The following is a 23,904-nucleotide window of genomic DNA, read 5'->3' as shown; positions in this document are numbered from 1 at the left end:
GGAGGGGCCGGATCTTAAATAATAAGCCCCACACCTATTCCCTCCCAACTAAATACCTAACTACCTACCCACTTACCCACTACCCTACCTCCCATCTACCCACCCACCTACCCGCCCAACAGCTAACCTACCTGCCTAACTACCCTCTACCATTTTATCCATTTACCTCCCACTTCATACCACCCCCTACGGATTCACTCACCTACATGGCCATATCTCTACTCATGTCATCCCAGTAGCTCACTTTAGCTTCCCTTATCCAGTTGGCCTACCACTAGGTTTCAGCAGAATCTAGTCAGAATTTCTTTTGTAGCCTCATCTTTCTCCTGCTGTCTTCTGCCTCAAACTGAAATGCCTCAACCCTGCTTTTGCCAGTTGACATCTCTCTCCTGTATCTCTTTCCAACCTCGCAGTAAATCACTTAAGCAGGTGTGAACTGAACACCTTTCTTCTACATTGTTTTTCCGTCTTCACCCACTGCTGCTTTTTTACCCATCTGTCCATTCAGCCTTTTTCATTTCAACATGCATCTTCTTCCTCCTGCCTTAGCCTAAACACATAAAAACCCACTGATTCAGTCACTGTTCAAGTATTAACGCACTGAGTGTAAGGGTTTTAAAGACATGTGAGACACTGCTCATGCCCTTGGAAAGTTAAATGTATACACATGAAACATTTAATTATAGCAATGTGTATGTGATTATGCCTTATGGTCCAGACAGTAAGTACAGTTCCTGTTTTCTGTATGTGGGGGTGGTGGGATATCTTTGGACTAAAGTGGTCAGGGGAGGCTTCCCTGAAGAAGTCGGACCTCACCTGGGTCTTCAAAGATGGATTGGATTTGAATGAGTCACAAGCTTGGGAGGAGGCTGCTTTAAGTGGGAGGAAGAAAATGAGCAGAAGCAAAAAGGAATATTAAGTGTGCAAGGCCCCATAGGCAGTTAAGTCCAATGTGCATGTAGTTGGGTCACTGCATATGGGGCCTGGGGAACAGCTTGGCAGCATCCCCAGTTCTTGGCACCACTGCTGCTGCTCTGTTGCTTTCCCATACTCTTAGGTTTCAAGTTCCTACGTGTAGAGAATAGCAAGGCTTGGGAAGTAAAGGAGGTGGGCAGGAAGAAGAAAAAGAAAAGTAGTACAGGGTTGGGTAGAACTAAACCGCAAACCTATTTCCCCAACCAAGGTTCTTGGGGGTTATCCTTACAGTTAGACAGAACAGGGGATTGTGGGAATCACTTAAGAAGTGGTGTCGGCTGGAGTAATGAGGAGGAAAGAAATTTTAGCTCAGAGACTAAAAGACCTAAACAGAGAAGCTTGCTGTGGTTATAGAGCTTGTGGCTAGAGTCCAGTCATGCTAGACTCGTTCTCAGCATCAAATCTGTGCCTAGAGTGCCTAGATTATAGTTGTTTTAATTTAAACTAATCCAAACGTGAGCTATCTCATACAAGGTTAAAAAAAAAAAAAAAAGCACACATTTGCTTGCTCTTCTGACTGAACATTTTAAGGTAGATTCTTTATTCATGGCCATTCTTTCCACTTTGTTTTCACTGCTACCACCCAGGCTTTTAAGGACTTTTTAACCTCGTTGTTATTAACCTGGTTGCTGGCAATAGTGACCACATTGATGGAATATTTACTATGTTTTAGGTGTCGATCTATGCACTTCTTTTAAAAAAAATTACCTCATCATCCTCGCAATAACCTATGAAGCAGTATTATCCCTGTTTTCCAAATGAGGAAACTGAGGCACGGGCTTAGAAACTTGCCCAAAGTCACCCAGAGATAAGTGGCAGGGCTGAGATTTGTGCCTATGTGGTCTTCCTCCAAAGCTCATACTCTAAACAACAGTGCTGCTCTAAAATGAATCTTTCTAAAGTGCCACTGTGATTAGATCATTTCCCCACTCAGCTAAACTCTTCCTTGGCTCCTGGGTAAAGACGTGTTCAGGTCATTCACTTACTTTTTTATTAGAGTGCTTGCTGTAGGCTAAGTACTAGCTGCTTGCTGAGGACTGAGAGGTAAATAAGGGGATCCCGTCCTCAAGGAGGACAAGGTTTAGTGAAAGAGATAATAAATTGCAGATACTGTGGGCTAATTGCAAATGATGAAAAATGTGGCCCCTATAGGGGGCATGGTTAATTTTGAGTAAGGGAGTGAAAGTTGGGGAAGGCTTCACCGATGGTGCTAAGCCATGAAGAGGGCTGTAGATAGTTCAGATAGCGGACAAGGGTGTGGAGACCCGAATAGCCAGTTATGAGCTCTGAATAGATTTTGATTGGAGGTTGGCAGGAGGGTTGAACACTTGAGTATGGGTTTGTGGTGTCCAAAGTTTTTTTTGTTTATATACCCCATCAGTCAAAATCTTTAGAGAAGCAGCCCTTGGTATATTTTTGTCATACTTCACTACACAGTCTCATTTTTAAAATCCCAGCAGTTAATAAAAAAGATGGATTGAATAGATGGATATGTGATAAATCAGGTATAGTAAAAATAGTAGAATCTCAGTCACGGGTATTCAGATGTTCACGTAAAATTATCTCAACTTTGCCATGTGTTTGAAGTTTTTCATAATAAAATGTTGGGGAAAAATTCCCAGCAGTCCTCTTTAGTCCTTAGAAGCACTCTTGGGGAATGTATAAATCTTATTCCCTGTGCTAGATTATAAACAAACTCTGATCTTTTTGTATTCTCCATAATGTCCTGTGTACTTTGGGTGCAGGGTACATTGCTTTTTTCCATAGTGAATAGGTCAATGATCCTAAGAGAATGGATTGTAGAAGTGACTTTTTAAGAGTGTAGTGTGGCTCTTAATATAATGGATTTAAGACCAGCTCCAAAATTGCATATCTAAAGTGTCTGTCGATGTTACTAATGAGTGAAGTTCTCTCTCGGTTCTGGTCAGTGACTTTTTTGTTGTTACTGGAGTGATAAAGAACTCCCTGGATTGTAGCACAGACTTGAAAGGTATTGATTAATAACCGATTGTGGTTTCCCTTTTCAGAGGAGTGTTCTACCGTCTTGAAGGTGGGAGTTTTTCACTTGGATGATCTGCATGCCTACTATTTCTTTTGACTGAATGTCAGTGCCTCAGAACAAAACCCACTACTGTATCTCTCCCCTCTTTGGTTTTGTTCTTCAGGCTAGACCACAAGATGGGCCTTTATTCCCAGTCTCATTTTCATTTGTGATACAGAAAGTAGAGGTGGAAGGATTAAATAATAGATAAATTGCTGGGTTGTCTGTTTAGCTTTAGACAACTTCGGACTTCCCATGAAAAGATCCAGTATGTATTGCTGGGATGAATTTTTTGATTTGGTTGGTTTCATTTATATGCTCTGCAAAGCTTTGTAAATGATAATCAGTAGAAGGAAAATTAAGTAAACCCACAAATTGCTTGCCTGATTGCTTCCTAAGGGTCTCAGAAATAAAGCAACCTAAAGCAGTTTTAGATTGTGATTCAGGAGATAATTTAGGGTGATTAAGGGAATGAATGCTTTGTTTTAATGGTTACTGTGTAATTAGAAAAAAATGATCAGCACATCAGACTCACCATTTCACAGCTATACTTTTTTAGAATGATTATGATTACATAAAATGAGTTGATTTAAAGAAAGCTATTAAGTTGCAGTACGTGGATATGGCAGAAATCATGTTGGTGGCATCTGAATAACCAGACTTTGAGAACAGATACCATTTTGTGCTTTGGTTCTCTAGAATACGATAAAGCAATGGCTGCTATGCCTCCTGATTGTTTACTTACCATTAGTCATAGACATTCTGAAAAGTCATTGACTTTTCTAGATGCTCTAGTCGTTGGAAAATAAAATAATAATTACTTCTTAGGCAACAAGTTGTATATTAAAAGCTTTTAAAATATCTCATTTAATCCTCAAGAGCTTGCAAGGTGCATGGTATTCTCCCCATTTTACAGTTGAGTAACTGAAGTAACCAAGAGGTAAAATAATTTTTCTTTGTTCTAAGTACTAGTAAGTGGTGGATAAAAATTATTGTTCTAGGTTTATATTGCTCAAAGTTTACACAATCCCACCATCCTGTTTCCTTCATTTTATACATTCTTGTGTATGATCGTACACTGTTATTGGCTAGACAATATGCATAGAAGACAAACAATTATAAGTAGATTTTTTGAGCACTTAGTTTGTGCCAGCATTGCTAAATGTACAATACTGCCAATACAAGGCAAATGTGTAAGCTAAGTGCCAAGTAAGTGAGTCATACAGTGATGTTATAGGAATTCAAAAGTAGTAATCCCTGTCCTTTCTACAGTTTCAGTCTCTGCCTCTCTGGTTTCTTTCACTTACAGCATGCACAAATAATCTTTGAAAAACAAAAACTTCCCCTTTATTTTCTAATTCCTTCGAGCCATTATCTTTATCTCCTTTCTTCCCTATTCACCATTATTCTTAAAGAAGCAGATTGTATTAATTCCCATTCCCTAGCCTAGTGCTACTTTATATCTGATGTCACCACTCTGAAGCTGCCACATGCATTTCCATTCTTAGCCTTTCTTGGTCCTCTTTAAGATCATTAATATCAAGCCATCCTATTCTTGAACTATCTTCCTTGGATTTCATAATTCAGCTCACTTCTGATTCTCCTTGTAACCCTCTAGTTCTTTCTTCTCTTTTCCTTATTCCTCTTCTGCCTGCTTCTTTAAATGTTGGTGCCCTCAAGGCTTCTGTCTTAGTCATATTCTTCTGCTTTTGTTTCCTGAGCAATCTCATCCATTATTGTGGCTTTAAGTATTAATTAAATTCTGATGATTCCTATTGCTCTGTCTCTACCCTCGACCTCTCTCATGAGCTTTCAACACATCTTTTCAGCTCTCTACTACTTGATGTCTTTTAGGTCACTTAAACTAAAAAATACCCAAAATGGAACTCATTATGTTTCCCCAAAACTTGTTTCACTTCTGGTACTCTCTTTTTCTATGAATGGTGTCTTTCATCAGTTTCAAGCCAGAAGCCGTGGAGTCCTCAATTCTTCACTCTCCTGTCACTTCCCACATTTACTTGGTCATCGGATCCTTTGAGTTCTACGTCAGAAATGTCTCCTGAGTCCAGCTACTTCTGTCTGTTTCCACCCCCATTGCTTTAGTTCAGGCTGCCAAAATTTCTTACCTGAACCAGGAAGACAGTGTCAACTTGTTCCTTTATCATAACACTCTCTGGACTCCATCTGCCATATTGCTGCCAGAGACACCATTCTGAAAACAGAAGCTGACTCTGTTATATGCCCAAAGGTGTATTTGCCCACCCTACCGAGTCCAAACTTCTCAGCATGGCAGACAGCGCCCTTCACAATCTGATCCCAGACTCTCTCCAGACTTACCTGGTGCTCACCTCTGGCCACCCCTGTTCCAACCATTCTATATTTTCTTAGTTTCCTAGACATACCGTGTCCTCTCTCATAGTATTTTTCTTATGTTTATCTTGACCTTTGCATAGCAAATTCCCCCTTATTCCTGCTCAAAAGTTATCCTATAGAATCTTTCCTAGCCAGCCTCTGTCAGCTGTGGTAGATGAAGCCTTCCCTTTACTACCAGAGTACTCTGTTCTTACCTCTCTCATATTTTTTTCTCTTTCATAGTATTTTCATATCGCATAATTATCTTTTAAATGAGTTCCAAGAGGGCGGAGATTTGCTCTAGGACTTGACATATATAAAATAATGTTTGCCGTGAGAGAGATTGGTTGATTTGCCTTTACTGACTGAATCACTACAGAGGGCTTTACAGGTCAGATGAAGAATTTAGAATCAGTGCTATACAATGTTATATGTTAATTCCATCTAAATAAACTCAGATTGCAAACTGAATTGCCAAACTCCTGTTACTCAGAAGTTTTGTAGCTGCTTAGCAATGCACTTATAGAATATATTCCCCTTTGATGGTAGTAATAATAGCTACCACATGGGCGAGGTACCTCACCAATATTCATTTAATCCTCACAACCACCCAACAGGAGAGGTATTAATCTCTATTTTTTCCTCTACTCCTATGACAGATTAAATCTCTTTTTTTTTTTTTTTTTTTGAGACAGAGTCTTGCTCTGTGGCCCAGATTGGAGTACAGTGGCATGATCTTGCCTCACTACAACCTCCACCTCCTGGGTTCAAGCAATTCTCCTGCCTCAGCCTCCCAAGTAGCTGGGACTGCAGGTGCGTGCCACTACACCCAGCTAATTTTTGTATTTTTAGTAGAGACGGGGTTTCACCGTGTTGGCCAGACTGGTTTCGAACTCCTGACCTCAGGTGATCCGCCTGCATCAGCCACCCAAAGCGCTGGGATTACAGGCATGAGCCACCACGCCTGGCCTAAATCTCTACTTTTTATAGCTAAAAAACAAAAAACTAAACAGGCTCAGTGTAGTTACTGGCCCAAGGATACACTGCTAGAACATGGTTGGACCAAGATTTGGACCTAAAGATATTTGACACCAAAATCCTTCATCTTTAACATATCTCAAAACAGTATAATTGCATTTTTATAGTTATATTTTAATAACTTTTTCTAGAACATTTTTTCCTATATTTAGTTTGTGTAGCATAATGGCTGACAACACAGGCCTTGGAGCCAGACTGCCTGGGTTTAGATCCCTATTCTTCTAAGTACTCATTATGTAAGCTTAGGCAAGTTACTTGCTCTGTGCCTCAGTTTAACAATAATACCTACATCACAAATTTTGCTGTGAGTGTTAAATGATTTAAGTAATATGTTTGGAACATCATATGGCATGTAGTAAATGCCATATAAATGCCAGCTACTATTATATTGACTAAAATATCTTGTAGCGGGGCATGGTGGTGCGCACCTGTAGTCCCAGCTACTTGGGAGGCTGAGGCAGGAGGATTGCTTGAGCCTGAGAGGTTGAGGTTGCAGTGAGCTGAGATCGCACCAATGCACTGCAGCCAGGGCGACGGAGTTAAGACCCTGTATATATTTTTTAAAAAATTATAAAATATCTTGTGCACCTAGTAGGTTGGACATTGATCACCTCACTCTCATGCTTTAAGCTTAGCATGGCATGCCATGGCATGCCTTCATGATCTGCCCACCATTATCTAGCCTAATTTTACCCCATTTTTCTTATCAGGACAATGCTTTTCAGTTCAGTTAATATTTTTGAGCACCTGTTCTGTGCCAGACACTGTGCTAAGTACTATGAACAACGGAATTAATTTACTCAGCCAATGTATTGGACTGTGTGCCAGGCAAAGTTCAAGATTGTGAGGATACAGCAGTGAATAAAACAGATTTCTGACCTCATGAAACTTGTATTCTAATGGAGAAAATAACAAACAAGATAAATAGGCAAAATATGTTTTGTGACATAGGAAATGCTGTGGAGAAAATGAAGTAGGGAAGTGAGATAAGGAGTGTTGAAGTCAGGGGTACAAAGCATGGTACCCTACCCTTCCAGGAGCTCATAGTCTAGTAGAGGAGACAAGTAAGAAAATACTTACGGTATAAGTCCCCAGGATCATTTCTCCGGCCCTTGTCATTAGGCCCAGGGACATAACCAGTAGAAGTGGCAGAAACCAGGATTTGCATACCAGAAGCAAAACCCTTGCCCGTTCATCTGTATCACATGAGGAAATTACAAAGGTTATGGCAAAGATGGCAAACTGGCAGCCCGTAGGCCTTATGTGGCCCATGCATGTATTTTTGCATTGGCCCACACATTTTTTTCCTTTTCTTTTTGAAAGAACTTCGTTTATTTTCATTGATCAATAGTGTTCACCAGGATCTGAAATCAAATAATGCACTTGGACTGAATATTAAGGCATCATCTAGTTGAATGAATTGAATGATTATCATTTCCTGCTGTCATTTAACTTGCATTATATGAATACACTTCTTTTTTAACAAGTTCAAATTTGTTGCCAACTTTTAAAAATTGAGAAATGTTGCAAAAAAGTCTCTTTCCAACTACTCCTGAAATATCAGATCCTCTGGCAATACTGGTTGACCCCTTTTGGTGAACCACATGGTCTTCATTTATTGGTCTCTACAGCTCCATGGTGTCTCCCTGCCACAATGATGAAGTGCCACTTGTCATTCATGGTAGACATCTTCTACAGTGGCTCCCAATGAGTCCCACCTCCTGGTATTCACACCCTTTTGTAATCTCCTCCCGTCCCCCCCGTTTGTGGGCTGGACCTAGTGGCTTGCTTCTGATGAGCAGACTACAACAAAAGTGATGGGATGTCACTTCCAAGATTAGGTTATAAAAAACTGTGACTTCCATCTTGTTTGCACTCTCTCTCTCTTTCTCTCTGGCTCTTCTTGCTTGATCACTCTGATGAAGCAAGCTGCCATGTTGTGAGCTGCCCTATGGAGAGGCCCACAGGAAAAGAAACTGAGGGAAGCCTCCAACCAACACTCAGTGAGGAACTGAGGCCCTCAGTCCAACTACAGCCTGCAAGGAACTGAATTGCTGCCAACAGCCACGTACGTGAGTGAGCTTGGAAGCGGATCCTTCCCCAGGCGAGCCTTGAGATGACTGCAGCCCTGGCTGGCACCTTGATTGAAGCCTGTAGGAGACCTTGAGCCAGAGGACCCAGCTAAGCCATGCCTACAGATACTATGAGATAATAAATGTTGTTTTAAGCCACTAAGTTTGGGGGCTACTTTGTTACACAGAAATAGATAACTGAAACACCATTGATTGTTGTGCTTGTTCTTTTTAAATAATATTTTTGATGAATATGAAATATTTCTCATACATCTGTGCAAAGTGAAAAAAATCTTTTTTATGGAAGAAGTTCACGTATTTGAACAGGAGAGCCTATTTCTTTGTGGAATTGATGAATTTTCATATACGTCTAAATAAAATGTGTCTGTTGAAAAACTACAATTTAAGATACCATTTAAAAGTAAACCATTGTAAGAAATATCAGTATACAGCCGGGTGCGGTGGCTCACGCCTGTAATCCCAGCACTTTGGGAGGCCGAGGCAGGCGGATCACCTGAGGTCGGAAGTTCGAGACCAGGCTGACCAACATGGAGAAACCCTGTCTCTACTAAAAATACAAAATTAGCCGGGCGTGGTGGCGCATGCCTGTAATCCCAGCTACTCGAGAGGCTGAGGCAGGAGAATCACTTGAACCTGGGAGGCAGAGGTTGTGGTGAGCCGAGATTGCACCATTGCACTCCAGCCTGGGCAATAAGAGCGAAACTCCGTCTCAAAAAAAAGAAATATCATTATACAAAAATGATGAATGCTGAAATGAAAAGAACTTAAAAATGTACTTGGAATTTCAACAGGCTATATTTCTAGATACAGATAAAATAAGTGATGCCACAAAAGGCAATTATGTATTAAATGAAAAAACTGCCAGGGGTTGAAAGCCTTTTTTATGCAGTAGTTTTATAAAAGTGTTTGTTGAATACAACAGAAATTATGTTATAAACAAGCATTTGCAAAGGTAGGAAATACTTTTGTTCAGGATGTCAAACATCGATGGCTAAACATTCTTGGGCCAGATTTAGTCAAAAAGTTAAATTATTTTTGGAGATTTACATGGCAGCTGGTTACAACAGATTAAAAACTCCATCCACATAGCTATACATTTAGCTGTATACGTAGCCAGTGGTTCTCAAAGTATGGTCCTAGACCAACAGCATTGTACCATCTGGAAACATGTTGGAAATACACATTCTCAGTCCCCTACCCCATCGGACCTACAGAATCAGAAACTGGCGGGAAAGGTGGGGGAGCTTATGGATCCATTTCAACAAGCCCTCCAGCTGATTCTGATACATGCTAAAGTTCGAGAGCCACTGCACTTAGGTATGATTTATGTGTTAAGAATTTGATGTAACCTGACTCTTGGACTCATCACAGGTACATCTGGAAATACCTGGATTTTGTGTGATGAGAAAAGTCTTGAGATTTTTAATAACAATTGGTCAAAATTAGTAAGTATGGCTACAGATTGTGCTTCTGCAATAGTGTTAAGAACTGTTGGACCCAAGAAACAATTTGAAGCAGAAACACTTTCCAGGGACCTAAACTTAAAGCTATTTCTGCTAAAAGCTTCAAAATGAATCAGTCAGATCAGGAACTAGTAATTAACATTGTGGTTTGCACCACAGTTGAATACTTTGCTTGGTGAATTATTAGGTGCATGTTATGGAAATCTGCCCTATTACATGGAGGTTGATTGGCTTAGTTGAACATGGTACTCAAGATGCTGAAAAAAATGATTTGGCATCCAAAGGGCATTCACCACACCCGCAGAGATTGAAATAAAATATTTGGCTTGTTTGGTTGATTTTACAACTCATCTAGACACTATGAATAAAAACAGCATTGTTCAGAAATACCTTCACAAATGTATGGTTGTACTTGCTTGTTCCTAGCAAAATTATGCCTTTGGGAAACTCATTTGGCAAGAGATAAACTGGCTGACTTTCCTTTGCTGAAATTGGTTTCCAAGAATTGAAAGTGATGGCCTGAATTACATTCCCACAGTTGTGGAGTTGTCTGTTGAATTCCAGAAAAGGTTCCCTGACATATTTGATGAAAATGAACTAATATTGTTCAATTAGCCTTTCTCAGTGTTTAGAGTATGAAAGAAGAGCTACAATGGAGATTCTGAATTACTGTGCCATGGTACTGAAAATGAAGCATGATGTCATTGAAATGCCGAATTCTACAAATACCTCGGAAGTAGTTACCGAAATATAAAAAACACTATGCCAAACTTCTGTGTTTGGAAATGCCTACATTTCTAAACAGCTGTTTTCCATTATGAAATAGGATCAAATTAGTCACTTGAAGTGAAAGCATTCGAGGCTCAATTCTGTACTGCATGTTGTAACAAAAATATAAGACCTAACATTGACCTCTTGGCACATAAATGTGTCAGGCCACCAGTTCCAAGTCAAAGGAGAATAAACAAACAAAAAAAAGTGTAATGATAAATTTTCTAGTTTTTCACTTATGTCTTTAATGTAAAATGTAAACTCCAGTATTTTGCATGTATAAACACCCACAGCTTAAATAAAAATACATTTCTGTGTGTGTGTTTTTTATTTTTAAACACAGGGTCTTGCTCTGTTGCCCAGGTTGGAGTGCAGTGGTGTGAACATGGCTCACTATAACCTTGAACTCCTGGGCTCAAACCTTCCACCTCAGCCTCCCCAGTAGCTAGGACTACTGGCATGTGCCACCCACACCCAGATAATTTTTAAGGTTTTGTTTTGTTTGTTTGTTTTAGAGACAGAGTCTTGCTAGGTTGCCCAGGCTGATCTCAAACTCCTGGCCTCAAGCAATCCTCCTGCCTCAGCCTCCCAAAGTGCTGGGATTACCCACCATGCCTGGCCAAATATTACATTTTTGGAAGTTAAGTTTTCTTTACTCAACCCCTTCATTCATGTTAGCTGCCCATCCCTGTAAGCATTTACAGTCCCTAGTTCAAAGACTCTTAGAAATTTCTTGTGATCATTGTCTTCTCTGCAGTTCCCGTCCTCCTTTCTGAGGTAACCCAGAGGTTCCCTTGGATTCTCGCTCTCTTTCTCCTAAGAATACTTTTCATGATACCTCTGACTTTTCAGTCGTGAAGATTTGCTTTGGGCTAAACAAATGCCTATTCTGGTATCTACTTGTCTCAAATTATTTCTGAGGACCTTCAGACAGTAGTACATACCACAGACTTCATCTCTGCAAAACAGACTTTCATAGCTACTTTTTCAGTCTGTGCCAGCTATTATATTATAAATTGTAAGTCTTAGAATTGGGTAGGAATTAAGTAAATCTCCATTTTACAGATGAAGAAGCTAAGTGACTTGTCCCCACAAACTTTGATCATAGGTTCACTGGATGCCAAAGCTCCTGCTGTATATACTGATAACAAAAGTTAGTATCTAAAGTACAGTTTCCAGCCCATGGTTGACACACAACAGGTTTTTTAAAAATCCAAGTTTTCCCTTTTGTTCTTAAATGTGACAGATTTCATCTGCAGAAATGGGCTGGCTTCTGGCAGCCTAAGAGTAATTAAGAGTACTAAAATTGGGCCGGGCGCGGTAGCTCACGCCTGTAATCCTAGCACTTGGGGAGGCCAAGGCGGATGGATCACCTGAGGTCAGGAGTTCGAGACCAGCCTGGCCAACATGGTGAAACTCTCTACTAGAAATACAAAAATTAGCTGGGCGTGGTGGTGGGCGCCTGTAATCCCAGCTACTTTGGGAGGCTGAGGCAGGAGGATTGCTTGAACCCAGAGGTGGAGGTTGAAGTGAGCCAAGACCACGTCATTGCACTCCAGCCTGGGCAACAAGAGCAAAACTCCATCTCAGAAAAGAGAAAAAAGTACTAAAATTGGGTACTCGCAAATTAAAATTAGTACCTTAATAGTGTGTACTGAACACTGGATCAGTATTCTACTACCTCTAGCTTGACTGCCGTATTTCATGGCAAAGACTACCACGTATGTGCCTGTAGATAATTGAAATTCCTACAGTTGAGAGGGAAGGCCACTTTATCAATGTTTCCTTGAAGTAACTGTGGTTCCTAATTGCTGCTATTCTTTTAATACATTATTCTTTAGCTTTGTGATTATCAGTCTGGTCTCTTAATGGTTGGTTGGTGAACTCCACAATGTAGTGATGCATATTTGCATCAACAGTAGTTTCAGTCTGTAATTATTTAGTAGTTAGAGTTCCAGCTGAAATGTAAATCATCTATATTTCTATTGCTGAACCAGACTTATACATAATCCATCCCGCCCTCGAATCTTCTTATAAGGTGATACTTCCTTACTATCTCTGATTTCTTTTTGCCTTGGTGAGAACAGGTAGTGAAGATAGACCACAGAACTCAGCCCGAGTTAGTCACTAGTTTGGTGTATTTAGCATGGTAGAGGGGCTTGAGGGAATATGGGACAAGCTGGAGGAAGTCAAGTACCGCAGAGGTCAGGAAGCAGTATTGCCTCTAGTTTGAAGTTACTTTAACAAGCATTTATTATACTCTTTTTATGGTCCAGGCAGAGTGCTAACATAATTCTGCCACTAATGGGCTTACAATCTAGTTATTTTTTTTATGCCCTTGTGTTTATTGTATTACTTGTGAGTTGATCTCAGATTACTTTATGCCCACTTTTCCAGTTTCCTTTATTTGAGAAACAATGTACTTAATGGAAAGACCATTTGTTTTTTTAAAGACAGGGTCTCACTCTGTTGCTCAGACTGGTGTGCAGTGCATGATCTCGGCTCACTGCAGCCTCAACCTCCTGGGCTCAAGCGATCTTCCCACCTTAGCCTCCTGAGTAGCTGGGACCACAGGCATGTACGATCATGCCTGGCTAATTTTTTAAACAATATTTGGTAGAGATGGGATCTCACTGTGTTGCCCAGGCTGGAATCCTCGGCTCAGGCGATCCTCCTGCTTCTCCCTCTGCCTCACAAAGTGCTGGGATTACAGGCATGAGCCACCATGTCCAGCCCTGAAAGAGCATTATTTTAAAGTCAGACCTAATTGGTTCAAATCCAAGTACTGCCATATTGCTAGCTGTGTTATTTGGGGCAAGTTACTTAAGTTTTCCAAGCTTCTGTTTTCTCTGTTTAAATAAAGGAGAGGGAGGGGGATGAATGATCTAATACCCATTTTACAGAGTTAGAAGGATAAATGAAATATGCCTAGCCCAGTGTCTATCTTGAAATGTTAATCACTACAGTTAGTTCCATGAGGTCAAAGACTCTTGGCTCTTGTTACTGCTGTGTCTCCATACCTAGACTGGTGCCTGGCGTATATTAGTGCCTGGTTCAGTACCTATTGGTTGAAAGTTGAAACAGTTCATTGGTTGCCTACTCCGTGTGAGTGGTCTATGTACTGGAGATAACAGCAGTGAACAAAACAGATTTTTAAAATCCTCAGCCTTCTTGAAGCTTACATTCTAGTGAATAATACTTCTGGTGGTTTTTAATATCAAATACTCTTCAAATATTTCTGAAAGAGCCGCAGTATATAATACATAAAATGGTGACTATGAGCTCAGGTTGAAGAGAAAGTTAGGAACACCAGGCCAGGTGCAGTGGCTCATGCCTGTAATCCCAGCACTTTGAGAAGCCAAGGTAAGAAGATTGCTTGTGTCCAGGAGTTTGAGACCAGCCTGGGCAACATAGCAAGACCTGTCTCTACACAAAATCAAAAATTAACCAGGCATGGCGGTGCACACCTGTAGTCCCAGCTATTTGGGAGGCTGCAGTGGCAGGGTTGCTTGAGCTCGGGAGGTTGAGGCTGCAGTGAGCCGTGATCCCACCACTGCATTCCAGCCTTGGTGACAAAATGATACCCTCAAAAAATAAAAATTTTAAAAAGTAGAAACACCAATCCTCTTTAGTTATTTGGTCCGGTCTCCACCTACCAAAATTCTGGTTTGGGGAAGCACAGTTTGCAAGCCACTTCTTTAGACTACCTGTGGTTGGAAATGAGACACGTCTTCTCAGAGAGCTTTTTTCCCCTGAGGTTTTCTTTTTTTTTTTTTTCTTTTTTTTTTTTTTGATACGGAGTCTCGCTCTGTCGCCCAGGCTGGAGTGCAGTGGCGCGATCTCAGCTCACTGCAACCTCCACCTCCTGGGTTCAAGCGATCCTCCTGCCTCAGCCTCCTGAGTAGCTGGTACTACAGGCACCTGCCACCACACCCGGCTAATTTTTTTTTTTTTTTTAAATAGAGACGGTTTCACCATATTGGCCAGGCTGGTTTCAAACTCCTGACTTTGTGTTCTGCCTGCCTTGGCCTCCCAAAGTGCTGGGATTACAGGCATGAGCCACCACACCCGGCCTCCCCTGAGTTCTATAAACAGGTGTCACTTCCTCTCAAAAACCATCACCCCACTGACTGTTGAGGTGCCTTTACTCTGTGTTCCCATGGTACCCTGTGCTCCATCACTTCTCACAAGTTAAGTGTCTTGCTTTGTGCTGTCTGCATCCTGGCACTTAGTAGGCCCTCAACCCCTATTCACTGAACTGAATGGTGAACCAGCAATTAAAAGCTATAGATAGTCGTTCAGAATCTCAACTCTCGCTTTCTTTAAAACTCAAATTTGCTGTTTTTTCTGATCAGTTGTTTGGTTATGTTATAGTTGAATCTCTCCTAAATCATTTTACTCTCCTGGAAAATTGGAAGGTTAACGACTAAACTGGACCAATTTGGGCCAGGCGCTTACAGGTGGTAACAGTGATGATAAATGTGTAAATTGAGCCAGAGTGCTCACTATTCTGACGGTCATTGTTGGCTCTTTGCCCTGTCAGGATTGAATGCAGATTGTATTTTGCTAGGAATAAATTGCCATGTTGTGTGATCTGACTAGATAAGTGTTTTTTAAACTTGCTTCATCATGAAATCATCTGGGGTTCTTGTTAAAAAACAGATTTCCAGCCTGACCCTAGACCTACTGAATCAGACTCTTCAGGGGTGGGGCTTAGAACAGCGATTACTTCCAAGGAATGAGAGTAAAAGGACTGTTTTCATTCTACACACTGCCATATTGTTTGCTTTTTTTTTTCCCTGAATATGTTCTGCTTTTATTCAGCTGCAATTTTATCTTTTGATTAACTTATAATTCATGGTACAAAAATTCAAAAGATACAAAAGGATATATGATAAAAAATATTCCACCCCTTTCCCAGTCACTAGGTTCTCCTCCCTGGAGGGGACCAATATTATCAGTTCGTTGTGTATTCTTTCAGAGATACTATGGATATAAAAGCAAATAAATATACATTTTATATATATGTGCACATTTTACATATATACATATTCTACACAAAAAATACCTTTTAAAAACAGCATACTATGCATAATGTTCTGTACCTTGCACTTACCATTTACCATATCTTGGTGATTTTTCTATGTGTATAGATAGAGTTTTGTCATTACTTTTTATGGTTTTACACTATTCCATTGTACGTATACATTATGATTTACTTAACTCGTCCCTTATTGATGGGCAATTAATTAGGTTGTTTCCAGTCTTCACCTATTACAAATAATGCTCCAGTAAATATTTTGTGTTTGCAAAGGAGTTGCTCACACTTAGGCACTTTCATTGTTGTTCCAAGTGCTTTACATATCTAAAAGATAAATCCCTGAAAGGAGAATTGCTGGGGCAAAGGGTATGCACATTTGTAATTTTGAAAGGTCTTGCCAAATCGCTCTCCCTAGAGATTCTACCATTATACCTCTACCAGGAATGTTTGCAAGTGCCTGTTTCCTTCACCAATACATTATTTGCTAATCTTATACATGAAACATCATGTTTCAGTATTATTTTAATTTTTATTTCTCTTATCACCAGTGAGTTTGATCATCTTTTTATATGCTTAAAATCTGTTTGTTTCCTTTTTTGTGAAATGTTCTCTTACATTGTTAGGTTTTTTCCCTTCTCTATTAAGGAAATTAGTCCTCTGCACTGTAAGTTGCAAATTTTTTTGCAGATTGTCATTTGTCTTTTGAGCTTACTTACATTGGTTTTTCCCAAGCAGAAATGTTTGATTTTTTTTTTCTTATTCATCAGTCATTTATACATTCATACTGTGGAAATGTTTGATTTTCATATAGTCAAGAGTATTGACCATTTTCTGGGGGTGTTACTGGATTTCTTCATAAACTATCCCCACTCTGAGATTATACAAAATTTCCCTCATGGTGTATTTTATTATTTTTTTATTTTTATTATTATTATTTTTTTGAGATGTAGTCTTGCTCTGTCGCCCAGGCTGGAGTGCAGTGGCGCGGTCTTGGCTCACTACAACCGCTACCTCCTGAGATCAAGCAAATCTCCTGCCTTAGCCCCCCGAGTAGCTGGGATTACAGGCACCAGTCATGATACCTGGCTAAATTTTGTATTTTTAGTAGAGACGGGGTTTCACCATGTTGGCCAGGCTGGTCTTGAACTCCTGACTTCAAGTGATCTGCCCGCCTTGGTCTCCCAAAGTGCCGGGATTACAGGCATGAGCCACCGTGCCTGGCCTATGATTTTCATGGTTATCCTAGTTAAAGTGTGAAGTATGGATCCATGTTTTTCTCCTGAAATGACTCTTCAGTTATCCCAACACCATTTGTTAAATAATCTATATTACTTTTCTAATCTAAAAACTGGATTTTTTAAACAAATAAATGGCATATAAATAAAGGGAAGGGGAACTGCTATACATTAAGGTCCTTAGAAGCCATATCAATGAAATACAGCATGTGGATTCTGTTTGAATCCTGATTTGAACAAAGCAACCATCGAAAGACATTTTCGGGACAATCATAGAAAGTAGAATAGGCACTAGATATTATGATATTAAGAAATTGTTAATTTTGTTGGGTGTAATAATGGTAGTGTTTGTTACTGTAACTGTGAGAGTTAAATAATGAAGTATTTATGGGTGAAGTGATTTGATGTCTGGAATTTGCTTTAAGATATGCCAGGAATGGTCAATAGCTTATGAAAAGATATTCAACATCACTAATCCTCCAAGAAATGCAAATCAAAACCACAATGAGATATTACCTCACACTCATTAGGATGGCTACTGTTAAAAAAAACACAAAAAAAATAAGTGTTGACAAGGATGTGGATAAATTGGAACCCTTATGCACTGTTGGTGGGATTGTAAAATGCTGCAGCTGCTGTGGAAAACAGTATGGAGGTTCCTTAAAGTATTAAAAATAAAACTACCATATAATTCAGCAATTCCACGTCTGAGTATATATCTAAAACAATTGAAAGCAGGATCTCTAAGAGATATTTGCACACCCATGTTCATAGCAGTACTGTTCACAGTAGCCAAGAGTTGGAAGCAACCCAAATGTCTGTTGATGGATGAATGGATAAACAAAATGTATAGCATACAATGGAATATTATTCAGCCTTAAAAAGGAAAGAAATCCTGTCACATGCTGCAATATGGATGAACACTTGAGGACATTATGCTAAGTGAAATAAGCCAGTCACAAAAGGACAAATTCCATATGATTCCGCTTATATGAGGTACCTAAAGTAGTCAAATTCATAGAGACAGAAAATAGAATTGTGGTTACCAAGAGCTAGGAGGAGGGAGAAAAGGGAGCTGTTATTTAATGGATATAGAATTTCAGATTTGCAAGATGAAAAAATTCTGGAGATACGTTGTATAACAGTGTGAATATCCATAACACAGCTGAACTGTACACTTAAAAATAGTCAAGATGGTAAATTTTATGTGGTTTTCAATCACAACAAAAAATATTAAAATACCATAAAAAGGCCAGGCACGGTGGCTCACGCCTCTAATCCCAGCACTTTGGGAGGCTGAGGCAGGTGGATCACCTGAGGCCAGGAGTTCAAGACCAGCCTGACCAACATGGTGAAACCCTGTCTCTACTAAAAATACAAAAATTAGCCGGACCTGGTGGCATGTGCCTATAATCCAGCTACTAGGGGGGCTAAGGCAGGAGGATCGCTTAAACCTGGGAGGCGAAGGTTGCGGTGAGCCGAGATCATGCCACTGCACTCCAGCCTGGGCAACAGAGCGAGACTCTGTCTCAAAAAAAAAAAATATATATATATATGTATATATACACACATACACACACACACACACACACACACACACACAACATAAAAAGGAGGGGGGCAAGGTAGATGAAACGAATGACTTAACATTGATAACAATTGAAAGTGGGTAATGCTTTCATGGGGGTTCATTACCTTTGTATATTTAAAATTTTCCATAATAAAAAGTTATTAAAGTTCTTAAAGCCTTAGGGGAGCTTGGGATTTGTAAACAGAGCTGAATTGGAATCCTAGCTCCAATTTTTAAAAATCGAGGTATAACTCATATACCATAAAATTCAACATTTTAAAGTATACAATTTAATGGTCTTTAGTATATTCATAGCATTGTGCAGCTATCACCACTAATTCCAGAAGATTTTTATAACCTCAAAGGGTAAACCAATACGTACTAGTCTTATTCCCCATCCCCACAATCCCTGGCAAGTACTAATTTATTTTTCCATCTCTTTGGATTTGCCTATTCTGGGCATCTCATATGAAAGAAGTCATACAATATATGGCTTTTTGTGTCTGGCTTGTTTCACATTAGCATTCTGTTTTCAAAGTTCATTGATGTTGTAGCATAAATCCGCACTTCATTCCTTTTTATTGCCAAATAATATTTCCTTTTATGGATATACCACATTTTGTTCATTCATCAGTTGATAGACATTTGGGTTATTTCCACTTTTGGGCTATTATGAGTAAGCCTGCTGTGAACTTTCATGTACAAGTTTTTGTGTGAACATAGATTTTCAGTTCTCTTGGGTATATACTTAGGAGTGGAATCATTGGATCATATGAGATAACTATGTTTAACCATTTCAGGACCTCTGAGACCACTTTCCAAAGTGACTGCACCATTTTTCATTCCCACTAGCAATTTACGAGGATTCCAATTTCTCTGCATCCTTGCCAACACTCATTATTTTCCATTTTTTGATTATAGCCATCCTAGTGGGTGCTAACTGGTGTCTCATTTTGGTTTTGATGGGCATTTCTATAATGACTAATAATGTTGAGCAGCTTGTCATGTGCTTATTGGCTAGCTTCACTTTTTAGCTATGTGACTTTGGTCAAGTTCTCTAACCCCTGACCCTCATTGATCGTTTGTCTTTAAAATGAAGATAATAATGCCTCCTGATGTTATTGCAAGGTTAGTGGATGTGAGGGGGGGTTTGGAACAGTGCCTGGTACATAGTAGGTACTTAATTGATACCTAATACTGCTTTGCTACTCGAGCTTGGATAGCTTGCAATCTAGTGACTTCACTACATCTGCTGTAGAAGTTAAACGCTGAGATGATAGTGCCCTCTCATTTGCCAGAGCTGTTTTTGTTTTTAACAATCTCACTAGGCCTTTCTTTACTATTCTGTACCAATCAACTCCTGTTCTCTGTCCTTTCTAGTTGGAAGGACATGGTTAGAACCATGGAGATAAAAGAGTAAGATAGAACCTGTGACCTTAAAACTTGAAGATGATGGTATTGTCAAATTAGTTCTGTGACTGTGTCATCTGTCTCTGTGCTATAAGAGTGAAGAGGAGGGGAATTATCAAGGAATTTGTCCAAGAGGTGGCAGGCCTATGGAAAGTATTCAGAACATTGGGAAAGAGAGGCAGTAAGGCATTCTAGGCAGGGAAACCAAGTGAGCAAAGACAGGGAAGGAGGAGTAATCTTGGAAATGGGTAGTTAGGAAATTAGCCTGTTAGGAGAGGGGTATTGCGGAATTGTGAGAGGAATTCATGAGATTCTTACTCTATTGTTTTTCATTACCTACTCCAGAATATTTAGTGAAAGAAGTCCTATACCTGGAATCATGAGACTTTTGTTCTAATCTTGGTTCGGCTGCAATTAGCTAGGTCAGGTCATTTATCCCCTCTAGGCCTCAGTTGCCTATGTGATAAAATGAATAATTGGATTAGTTCAGTGATTCTTAATTGGAGGTGTGCATGAGAACCTACTGGAAACTGTTTTGAAATGTAGGTGTTTGGATCACACTCAAGACATTGTTCCAGGCTGGGTACAGTGGCTCACGCCTGTAATCCCAGCACTTTGGGAGGCCAAGGCCGGTGGATCACCTGGGGTCAGGAGTTTGAGACCAGCCTGGCCAACATGGTGAAACCCCGTCTCTACTAAAAATACAAAAATTAGCCAGGTGTGGTGGCATGCGCCCGTAGCCTGGCTACTCAGGAGGCTGAGGCAGGAGAATTGCTTGAACCTGGGACATGGAGGTTGCACTGAACGGAGATCAGGCCACTGCACTCCAGTCTGGGTGACAGAGTAAGACTCTGTTTCCAAAAAACAAAACAAGAAATAAGTTATTCCAGCAGATCTGAGGTGAAGCTCAGGTTTGTATATTTTGAAAAAGATCTCCAGGTGGTTGTGATATACATTCCTAGTGTTTTAAGAGCTACCAAATTGATTAAAAATCACTAGTCCTTGGCTTTCTGGAGTTGAAATCACTTGAATGGTGGCATAATCAGCTTCAGACCAGCTAAAGATTAAGTGTTGTAGTGGAGAGGGTCTTTGGTGACACCTAGAGACTTTGATGTCAATGTGACCCAGGTTGCTGTTTCCCAGCTCGATAGCTCTGAGTATGGCATCTTACTTTTCTGAGCCTCAGTTCCCTCATCTGTAAAATGGGGCTTCTAATACCTGCATGGTGAGGTTGTGATGAAGAGAGAGAAAATATCACACTTAGTAACTATCCCTGGTACAAGGTAAATGGATGCTCAACCAATGACTTGGATGAGTGGTGTGCTGGAAGAAACTATTACCAGGGGACAGCATAAAACTTTACTCCTACCCTGACACATCTGGAGTTACTCATATCTCTAAGGCATAAATATGTTACAATACTTTTTGGCTCCTTTGCCTGGATATCAAATAAATATCGACCTTGCTTCACTGTCTGCTTACTGGTGTCTCTCCCCTTGTGTGTGACATGACTAGCAACTGTAACTAGACTCCTTTTCCATAATCTAGCAAAAGTTTAATGCATTGAAACTCCTGTTAAACTCCAGAAAACTACCATTCCAACTTAAATGACAGATAGTTGAGTTGAAAAAAACTATCAAGGTCCACAGGCTCTAGAGCCAAAATCTGGGCTTTGCTCCTTCTAGCCATATGACCTTGGGGCTAACAATGTGTAAAATGGGGATAGTAATAATAGGTATGCCCTCCCAAGGTTGTTGTGAGTATTAAATGAGTTAATGCACATAGTACATATTCAGTATCTGTTAGCCATTATTATTACTATTACGTACCAGGTCTTATGTGGGAGCCAGGAATACAGAGGTAAATTCTCTCTATGGTCAAGGAACTTAATTTGGTGGAGCCGGTATACAGATAATTTCAGTATACTTCAAGTACAGCAATAGAGGCATGTACAGGAAGAGTACTTAACAGTTTACCTCTATTACATAAAAAATAGTGATCTCCAGGAAGAAGCGTGGTACAACAGAAAGTGTGCATTCCGGAGTCAGATCAGCCTGGATTTGAATCCTGTCTACCACACTCACCCATTATGCAACTTTGGGGGCAGCCAATCTCTCGTAGCCTTAGTTTCCCCATTTCTAAAATGGGGTGTAGTTTCTGACTTCTCACTGTTGGAAGTGCAACTGTTTGGGTGCCCTGCGATGTACAGTGCTACTAAGAAAAAAAGCAAAGACTTTTTGAAAACAGTTAGATAAACTTAGATTTCTGTGTCTATTTCTACGTCTAAGTTTTTCATCCATATGTACCTACCTAAGGTTAATGATGAGATAATATATATAAAATATGTACAGCACATAGATACTGAGCAATAAATAATAGCTTTATTATCTAACAGAAGTCTCTGATGTTATTGTTTGATGTAAAAAGTAATATATACCTCGTTAATTTCAGTATTCTAATTTTGAAGAGCCTCAGGGCAAGTTTCATGAAAGGAGTGAAAAAAAAACCAGGGGAATAAACACAAACGCTGTCTGTGTTTACAGTAATAATCAAGTTGTAGAGTGGGAGAGCATTTTTGTTTTGTTTTTTAAGAGTATTCTGTTCTGGTTGGGCACAGTGGCTCACACCTGTAATCCTAGCACTTTGGGAGGCCAAGGCGGGAGGATCACTTAAGCTCAGGAATTCGAGACCAGCCTGGGTAACATAGTGAGATCTCATCTCTGTATTTTAAAAAAAAAAAAAAAAAAGTAAAAAATGTTAAAAGAATGTTCTGTTCTCTCACGTACAATTTCAAATTTCACCAAACTATAAAATTTAGTTGCTAAACCTCCTGACCTTCTAACAATACAAATCAGGTTCTGTGGCATGACACGTTCTCTTCTTCCCTTCTAGGTCTTTCAGAGCCTTGAAGACCACCATTTGGAAGTGGTGGCGTTTTTCAGGGAAAATGGCTTCCATGGCCTTCTTGCCCATGACTCCGAGTATGCTCTCTACAATATTCCCTCTTACTACAGTTCCCATGCTCTGAAACTGAGCTGGAATGGGAAGAACCTCACTACCAACCAGTTCCTGATGCAAGAAGTAGCCAAGCAGCTGGGCCTGAAGAGGATGAATTTCCCCATATTTGCTGCACTGCTAGGTAGGTCATCCAAAGAAAAGACTGCAGTGATTGGTAGTTTCCTCTTCTGGTGTTAAGAGATGAGGACTAGAGTGATTTAGCCTGTCATCATTAGATTTGTCTTCTTAAAGTCTTCACGCTAAACACTGCTGGGGAGAACTCAGCATGGTTTTTGGGCTTCTTGGTAGAGCACACTAAAACTCAGCATGTTTGTTTTGTGGGTTGCTACAGGTTATTCCAGAACATTATTTAGATTCCTGTAAGCCGCCTTCTTTTGCTACATTTTATAACTCTTTTATGCAGAGTATTCTCAAGCCAAATGTTTTATTAGGCCGAGACAACTTTGGTTCCCCACACAGAGCATTAACATTTCTTCCCCAGTGTCTCAATTTAGATCGGAAAGACAAATTGTTCATTATGTTTTTCTCTTTGTTTCTTTTGTGCTAATATTTTTTATGAAAATTTCCAAATATACAGCAAAATTGAAAAAGGGCTTTGCAGTAAAAACCCTATATCCACCACCTGTATTCTGCCATTAACATTTTACTCTAATTGCCTTATATATCTATCCATTCCTTTACCCATCCATCAATCTGTCTCTTATTTTATTTTATTTATTTTTGAGACAGAGTCTCGCTGTGTCGCCCAGGCTGGAGTGCAGTGGCACGATCTCGACTCACTGCAATCTCTGCCTCCCGGGTTCAAGCGATTCTCCTGCCTCAGCTTCCTGAATAGCTGGGACTATAGGCACCCGCCACCATGCCCAGCTAATTTTTACATTTTTAGTAGAGACAGGG

At 40.0% G+C, this 23,904-nt stretch overlaps 1 protein-coding gene across 3 annotated transcripts in view; it reads left to right on the top strand.

Annotated features, from left to right (window-relative positions):
• FAM120C (family with sequence similarity 120 member C) overlaps window positions 1-23,904 on the top strand; it is a 109,039-nt gene that overhangs the window by 1,093 nt on the left and 84,042 nt on the right. For 2 of the 3 annotated variants that reach the window (XM_034950282.3, XM_034950284.3), the window contains exon 2: window positions 22,882-23,128. In XM_034950282.3, coding sequence (XP_034806173.1) covers window positions 22,882-23,128 — 247 coding nt within the window. Of the gene's footprint in view, window positions 1-8,331; window positions 11,051-22,881; window positions 23,129-23,904 lie in introns of those variants that run through there. The other variant, XM_034950283.3, reaches the window with a different exon arrangement.

The sequence above is a fragment of the Pan paniscus genome, chromosome X (assembly GCF_029289425.2).
Source record: "Pan paniscus chromosome X, NHGRI_mPanPan1-v2.0_pri, whole genome shotgun sequence".
NCBI lineage: Eukaryota > Metazoa > Chordata > Mammalia > Primates > Hominidae > Pan > Pan paniscus.
Note: the sequence above shows the minus strand (reverse complement) of the source record. Positions and strands in the feature narration are given on the sequence as shown.